The 8,650-nt window shown below is 43.1% G+C and overlaps 1 protein-coding gene across 1 annotated transcript in view; it reads right to left on the minus strand.

Moving 5' to 3' along the window:
- LOC127186970 (uncharacterized) overlaps positions 1 to 7,866 on the minus strand; it is a gene marked incomplete at its 5' end in the record, with an annotated part of 268,435 nt that extends 260,569 nt beyond the window's left edge. Inside the window, 2 exons of the mRNA XM_051143234.1 lie at positions 7,309 to 7,485; positions 7,782 to 7,866. Coding sequence (XP_050999191.1) covers positions 7,309 to 7,485; positions 7,782 to 7,866 — 262 coding nt within the window. The remainder of the gene's footprint in view (positions 1 to 7,308; positions 7,486 to 7,781) is intronic.
- Between the last annotated feature and the right edge of the window lie 784 nt (positions 7,867 to 8,650).

Raw genomic sequence — 8,650 nt, forward strand, 5'->3', positions numbered from 1 at the left:
TTGGCCCTGAGATACATACATGAGATGATGCTACATGCCTGATCCTTTCTTAGCAGTCTCTCCCAAGGGACAAAATGATCTTTCCTGGAAGGGTAATATGACACAGTGACAGTGAAGGTTGAATTCAATGTAGAATTCCACCAGTGCCATACAACTTTTAATCCCAATAGGCAAGAAATATCTTTGAGGAATTCCCCCAATATCTAGAGATAATCATGACTCCTTTAAAAAACAAAGCAATTCTTATCCTATTGTTAAGATGCCAGACTGTGTCATTGATTTATGAAAACCTAAGCTTCTAGCTCATTTCCTCTTCCAGTTGAAGTCTTTGTTCACAGTAGGCCACTCCAGCACACAGGTATTTTGCCACACTCAGTCCTAACTCATAGTTTAACTTAATCAGCACACCTGGGGTCTCAGACATACCAGCTGTGTTGCCTTTATCCACACAGTGCTTGGGCTGGGGGTGTGACTCTGTGGCAAAGCAAGTACATTAGCATATGCTAGAGTGTAGGTTCAGTCCCCAACAACATAAAATAAGCGTGTTTTAGATTTTAGACTTCTTCACATTTTGAGATCTATACATATGTTTTATAAAGCAAATCAAGGACAGGACCCAACCCTAAATATGAAATTATTTTAAGTTCCTCATCAAATGGCTTTATTAACATTTTATTTTGCCCTTTATTTGTTTATTTTGTGTTCATGGTGGGGGCACACATTCCGTGGTGTGTGGGCAGAGCTCAGAGGACAAACTGAGAAGGTTGTCTCTTTCCTTCCACCATATGGATCCCGGCAATAGAGCTCAGGTTGCCAGATGTGGTGACACGCAGCTTACCTCACTGATGTCTCTCCTCATCCTGTGACTATAATTTTATTGTAATACTTTTAGTGAGCCTGTATCTTGACAACAACCCATCAAGTAAGGTCAAGGGTTACCTTCCCACTGTGATATCAAGCTCCAAGGGTTTAGATTTTAGAGCATTTCAGATGTTCAGATTAGGCATTCTCGATCTTCTGTATTATGGTGTACACACACACAGACACACACACAGACACACACAGACACACTTACTCTTTTTTGTCTCATGCTTTTAAAGCACCCAATGCAAGTAACATTATTCATAAAATACATAATAAGGCCTATGTAAGGAAGCACTGTAATTTTGCTTTTGGAAAGTGTTCAATTAACTGGAATTAGCCATTTCTCAACTCCACAGTTCCCTCAGTTTGATCTGGCTGTTGTAGCACGTCCGAGGATCAGGGGGCACCTCTGTGCCTACTCCACTCACATCTGCCCCTACCCATGCAATAACACCTGAACACTAGAAAATATCCAATGATTGTCCTCTTCGATGAATGAGATCAAAAGGAAGAGATGCATAAAGAAATACAGTGATATCCATAATTTTGACTAAAACATTGCAGATAGAATATTCAAACAATTATGCCTACCCCATGTCCTCTTCTCGTTGAGCTTGTTTCTGTCAATAGTAGGATACGCAGTTCTGGACATAAGAACTGCAGTGGGTACTAAGTAGATCCTTCCTTCATTTATTTATTTTTCCTCTGTCTTGCTTTGGATTCCTGTCACTAGTTACATCATAATTTCTTGTTCCTATTGTGCATAGCTTTGTTTTGCTTTTTATGTGTTTGGGTGTTTTGCCTGTGTGTATGTCTGTATACTACCTGCACGCTGTGGCTGTGGAAGCCAGCAGAGGCCATAAATCCCCTGGAACTGTAGTTACAGAAGTTGTGAGCCACCATGTAGGTGCAAGGAACTGAAGCCACCTTCTTCAGAAAAGCAGGTGCTGCTCTTGACTACTGCTGAGCCACCATTCCAGCCCCTATAGTGTGTAGTTGTCATGATGGGTCCCCTTTCATGTGTAGGAATGATGGGTCAATAACTCCAGAGGCATGACTACCACTACAGATGCCAGGAGGCCTTGAAATAGCCTATTTTTCTTCCCCGGCAATAAACCCAGGATGCGGGAATTTGGCCTAGGCAGGACCAATCCAGCTCTCTCCCCTAGAGACAGGAGCGAACAAACATGGTAATCACTCATCACAGCGGGGAAGGCTCTATCAGAATGCAACTGTGCCCCCATGACAGTCGCTGTACTTCCAACTTCCTAACCCTGCAGGCAGGATGGTTTCTGTCCAATGACACCATCAATTCTCTGAGCTCATGAAATCCTTCCATCTAAATCAGTCGGGAATCACTTGTGTTATTCACCACCAAGGGGCTCTCAGTATTATACACTCATGCAAGTACTCTGACAGCCCGTCTGCATTCTGAGGAGATGCCACCATTAGATGTACAGCAAAGGATCATGGGAACACTGTCATACTCCATGTCTGGGAGAGAGTACCAAATGGGAAGGGGGTTCTCAGCATCCCAGGGGCTGCTTTTTAACAGTAAGGATAGCTCCACTTGCCTGCCATACACCAAGGTGATCTTAGTCATTTCTTGTCCTCTCGCCCTCTTACAATAGCCCAGGTGAAACTTATGTATGAAAAGAAAAAAATAAAAATCTCCTCATTTCCAATGACATCACTCTCCATTAGCCAAACTGTACTGCTGTCTACTTGTTCCTTAGTTATTACTGTTTCTCCCTCTCTAAGTTCTTTTCGTGGCCCTTTCTCACACCTGCCCCAGATTTCAGTTTCCTGCCATTTAGAACACAGTCATTAGCTACTTTTTTTTAGTGCCGCTACGTTACAGATTCATAATGTTAAAGATGTCCTTCTATCTGGCCAGCCTCGGGCTTCACTGGCTTAGAAACCAGCGCCAGTACCTTTCTCTTTGAAATTATAAGCAGCTGTGGCTTCTCTGCCTCTCTCCCTGTTTAACTTCTGTAATTCTCAGCCTCCCTTCCTTAGAAGTCTAGTTAGCATCAGGCCAGCAGGCACATCACCAGCAGTGGGCAAAGAGGATACTGGACAAGGATGCTGGGACCTGAACAGCAGTGTGACCAGAAGAGAGCAAAGCAGAGCTAAAGCCATGCAACCCCTAGCCATGCAAGCCTAGAAACTCAATGGTGGGCTAATATGTTTGCTAACTGCCTATAAAGGGAAGGCCAATCATCACCGAAAGGATATAAAATCATATTTCCCTGGAAGTTGGTATGCAAAGGCCAAGCAGCCCTCGGGTGCAGCAAGCGCAGGCTGAAAGGTCTGAGTGGCACCTTCTCTCCTGATTTGCTTACAGTTCACGCCACACCAAAAATGCCTAATACGAACCTAGGCTATTAGCCGCACAACACATGGTAGCTTTCCTTGAGAAGGTCTCCATGGGAAGCTTGTGAGGATGCCTTCACCATGGGATGCACAGCAGATAAGAAGAACATCCAGTCTCTCCTAAAATTCTAGAGGACCATGCAGGAGCTGGCCATTCCACCTGTTTCTAAAGGCAAATGCCCTAGTTAATTTGCTATTGCTGTGATAATACACCGTGACCAAGGCAACTTATGAAAGAAAGCATTTAACTTGAGGGTTAAGGTTCCTGAGGGTTAGAGTCCATGGCCATAATAGTGGGGAGCACTGCAGCAGGCAAGCTGGTAAGCAGGGATGGCCCTTGAGCAGTAGCTGAGAGCTCACATCTTGAGACTAGCTCATGAAGCAGAGTAAGCTACCTGGGAATTGCATGGACTTTTGAAAGCTCAAAACCCACCCACAGGGCCACACCCCCTGCCACAGGGCCACACCCCTTCCCACAGGGCCACACCCCCTCCCACAGGGCCACACCTCCTCGCACAGGGCCATACTCCCTCCCCCAGGGCTACACCCCCTTCCACAGGGCCACACCTCCTCCCACAGGGCCACACCTCCTAGTCTTTTTCAAGTAGTTCATCAAAATGGGCTTGAAGTATTTGAACATATGAGCCTCTAGGGGCCATTCTCATTAAAACTACCACCACAGGTATGTACTGACTGGTTGCTCTTCTACTCTACTGTGAGATTAAGCCATAATACATTTAAAATCTTTTCTTATCTAAAGTTTATTTTTAGAAAACCCCTCTTCTAGACTTTCTCTCCCAGACACTATCTTTTATCTAATAATTTTATATTTCCTTCAGACAGCTCATATAAATAAGCAGCACTGGAATTCTGCCATCACTTACATTTTTCTTTAAAACGCATCTTTAAGGAGCAAGTGTGCTGATAAGTACTCGTAAGATGATAATTTGTGCTAATGACAACAATACCATGGAGGGGGGGGGTTGTGGCTCTTCTCTTTTCTCTAAGTAATCGCATCAGCAGACAGTCTAAATGTTCTTAAAGTTGTTTAAAAAGGAACGCTGTGTTCTATGCTATCTGGCTGTTTCTGCATCCACATATTTAAGATAGTCTTCCTTGTTCACAGATCATAAAATTGCACATCTCATTTGCAATTGAATTTTTAGAGGCTCTCCCAAAGTGGAGGAGAGATGCATCAAATGTACTTTTTCTAAATTGGCTGTCTTCCAGGACAGACATGGTAAACCCCTCTCTATTTCACTGTCTGACTAGATTGGTGCAGATGCTAAACATTTCCTGGATTTCCCCATAAAACTCTTTTCATCTTTGGTTGCTTCCACCTGGCTTTACTTTGGGTTACAGCTTTTCTCTGTTTTCCAGAATAAGGCCAACTATCATTGATGAAAATTATTACTTTCATGCCCATGTATCTCTCTGAAAGAGATATTGAGTCTATGCACAATTCCCAGAGAAGTAAAATGGGACTTGCTGGAAATGATATCTTCAATTATACACATGCTTTTTGCAAAAAGGAAAATCACAAAATACCTGTACAGGTTATATCGATTGTGGGTTGATAGTATACAATTTTGATGTTAGTTTAAGAAGATGTATTTAAAGTTAAATCACTTTTTGTCATTTTAATAAGATGGCTCTTAGAAATTTAAAAGTACTTCTGTGACTCATGTTATATCGTGTTTGTTTGTTTGTTTTGGCTAATGCCTACTGGTAATATGTACTTTGACTTGAAGATTCTGTTTCTATACTGGGTAGAAATTTCTTACAAATTGAAACATCCCTTCCTGGAAGGAGAGTGAAGGCTAATGAGACTTGAGAAATAAATGTGTCTCAAGCCTCAGGAAGCTCCTGAAACTGAGTAACCACAAGGCCCCTCCCCAATGTTGCAAGAACAAAAAACAATTGCTAGGAGAAGAGACTGTCCTACTATGCAGTGCACCCTGAAGAAGGATCTCTAACCTGTGATGCTGCCTGTGTATCATGCAGGGAGCTCTAGGAACGAAAATTTCATGAGTTCTCATCCATATCGGGCAGGACATTTTAGAGATGCAGATGGCTTTGAGTAATCTATCCTCCTGCAACTCATATGCCTGTAAGTAAACCCAATAAACTTTGTTTTCCAAGTTGGATTTTAGTGCAATCGTTACTTTGGTTGGTCATGGGTACCTTATCTGGGGTGATCAGAGATTTGTTCATATCTTCCTAGAAAAAAATCTCTCTCTCTCTCTCTCTCTCTCTCTCTCTCTCTCTCTCTCTCTCTCTCTCTCTCTCTGTGTGTGTGTGTGTGTGTGTGTGTGTGTGTGTGTTTGTCCTCTCTATCTATCCATCTATCCATCATCCCTAATTCTCTTCCTCCTCCATACCCCCACTCCCCACTCAATTGAGTCTGTGCTGCACATACTCACAATGAGGTACTATGCTGGTCCACAGAAATAGAGGTCATGACTATGGACAGAAACCTCTGATATCATGAGTCAAGATAAACCCTTCCCCCTTGTTTATAAAACAAAGATAATAGCTACCCACCAGGCGCATCCTGGGAGAAGACCTGCTGGTTGACTCCAGTATACAATGCCTTCTTCTTTACCAGCAGAGTTCTGACTTCGGCATGAAACTTGCTAAGGCCAACATTTCCCTGACTCACCTGTGGCCATGTGACTAGTTCCCAGGAAAAGGCGTAAGAACAGAAGTCCATGTATAACTACCTTACTCAGCCTTCCCCTTCAATGCCGGGAACGTAGGGATGCTATTGAGTGACTTTCAGACATTAAGGAAAAGCAACAGCTTAGGAATAACAAGGTTTTGGTCGCCGTCATGGTCTGCCTAATTGCACAGCTGAATTTGTTGTCTGAAACTTAACTCCCTAGATTTATGATACTAAAAGGTATGCTGTACACAAAGCGGCCAGTGTAGGTACTCATGGATGACACTGTTGACAGCTCTCCATCTTCTCACTGGGCCATGGACTTCCAAGAAAAGCCCATGTCTACACCAAGCAAGGAAAAGTAAGAGCTGAACTAAACCGATGTGATGTGAACATGGGTGATGTGATGGCAGAGTGTAGCAAGCTCTAAGCTGGCGGAATTTCCCCTGAGCCTCAGGAGTTAAAAACCACAAGCTAACCTACTGGGATACGGAGGGCCTGCTCTGTACAGGTGGGAATCATGATGAGGCTGCTAAGTGGGACCAGCAGAGAGCACATCTGTGCCAGCTTATGCTTCATTACTTCAGAGTTTCCCTCAAAAAAGCCATTTGGTCATTAAACTCTGATGTCTTCCGGCTTGTTCAGTGCTGACGATAAGAGCAGAGACAGCAAGTTTTAATGACTTCTTTCTTTGTAGGTAGAGACTCGTCAGAGCTTAGAGGAAATGCATCTCCCGGACAGCCAGGGGTAGCGACAGAGAGAAGATCATACATAGAGATTTGCCTCCATAGGTAGTGATAGGATAGATGGTAAGAGCTACTCTGAGCCAGAGAATAAAGAAGCTTTCCTTGCCAGTAAATTACTACAAGGAAATGCTAAGCAATAAAGCACTCTTTCTTCAGCTATTTGTAAATTCTTGCATGTGTTTCTAGAACCTAGACAGAAAATATAATTCATCTAAAGGGCAGAATTGCCACAGTCTGGAGCATAAAATATGGTGTCATGGTAGTCCTCAATTAAATTAGCCTGGTGTCATTTTACAGATAGAGAGTGTCAACCTTCAAACCCCTGTCTGCATGGGAGCCAAAGTCTTAGCATCCTGGCATCCCAAGGCCACTCCATCTCATCTGCCCAAAGTCTTAGCATCCTGGCATCCCAAGGCTGGTCCCTCTCATCTGCCCAAAGAAGAGTGAGGTCACTGCTCCACAACCTTCAACCACAAAACTGTGTATCACTTGTACAGGTCTTCAGGTGCCCCCCCACCCCCTCAGGCACAAGCAGATTCTCCTCAGAAGCTGCAAGGCATGCTCGAATGGAATGCCAGGCTCCTGTGCAGGATGCCCAGGTCAGATGAGAAGAGCAGCAACTGTCACCAAGTGTGAGCATAATCAGGACTGAAGTCACACCTTTGGGTCCTGCTGAGGCTGGCAGCCTGGGTTTTTGTTGATGAGCTGCAAGGGTGTGATCCAGCATGTCACGTCTAATAACTTTCCCTTCTGGAGTCTGATGTGCTGCGAGCTCTGGGCTGCTCATGTTAAAACCTGGATTCCCGGCCCCTTCCGTAGCTTCCCCGCATTCTTTAACTAGAGCAAAACAAGAAGGTCAGAAGATCACACAATCGGCCTATGGGTTCCAGCGCTAGCAGAGAATTCCTCCCAGTAATTCTTGTGCAGAAAGACTCAAGTGTATCGTCCTCAAATGTCACCAAAACAGAATTAGGTTAAAATTAACTCTTAAAAAAAAAAGAATAAATGATTAAAATAATTACAAATTGCACCCTGACAAGCTAGAGCAAAATTTCGCCCACAGCCATTTGTCTGTAATTAGTTAATTAATCCTTACACAAATTATGAGCAATAACTCATCAAGCAAGGCTCACCCATCAGAAATTCAGCCGACGTGGATTTCTTCTGCTTAGTTTGCTTCACAGCCTTCTGCTGAAACTTCTGGAGGGAAATTGTTAAATGAATAAATTAGCTAAAGAATGAAGATCATCATTTATGATCCACAACTAACACAGTATTTTAAATATGGGATGGCGGATGGCATTGAAATGTCATTTAATTTACATCGCTCCTAAAGGGGTCAAACACTAATTGAACATCAGAAGTAGAAGAATTAAATAAAATAGGATAAGAAAAGTTAATATAAATGCCAAATGAAGGTCACATTCAAATACTTTGTTTTTATCATTTTTAATTAATACAAAGAGCCCTCAACAAATTAAGAACACTGGAAAGCTTGCACAGTTCAATCTGTGTTTGTTCCGACTAGGCTAAGATGCGGTCTCATTTTGGTGGAATGGAATTATCTTGTAGAAAATCCTCATGTGGGCTGGTGAGGTGGCTCAGTGGGTAGGGTGCTTGCCCAGCAAGCATGGCAAGCTATGGTCAGATCCACAGAACACACAAAAAGCCAAGTGTGATAGTGCATGTCTTCAAGCGCTCCTGCAGTAGATAGGAGACATAGGCAGGAGAATCCCTGAAGGGCCTCACTTGGCATCTGCAGTGACAACCAACAAGACACCTTACCTCCCTCAGGTGGGAGCTGAGGACCTACATTTCTGATACATACATACCATGGGATACATGTACCCACACAGACACACATGAACATATATATATATATATATATATATATATATATATATATATATATATATATATATATATATATCCCCCTCCTTCTCTCTCTTACACACACACACACCAATTTGCATGTGCTACCTGCCTGTTTGTTCTTTTATTC

This window comes from Acomys russatus, chromosome 3 (genome assembly GCF_903995435.1).
Source record: "Acomys russatus chromosome 3, mAcoRus1.1, whole genome shotgun sequence".
In the NCBI taxonomy this organism is placed as follows: domain Eukaryota; kingdom Metazoa; phylum Chordata; class Mammalia; order Rodentia; family Muridae; genus Acomys; species Acomys russatus.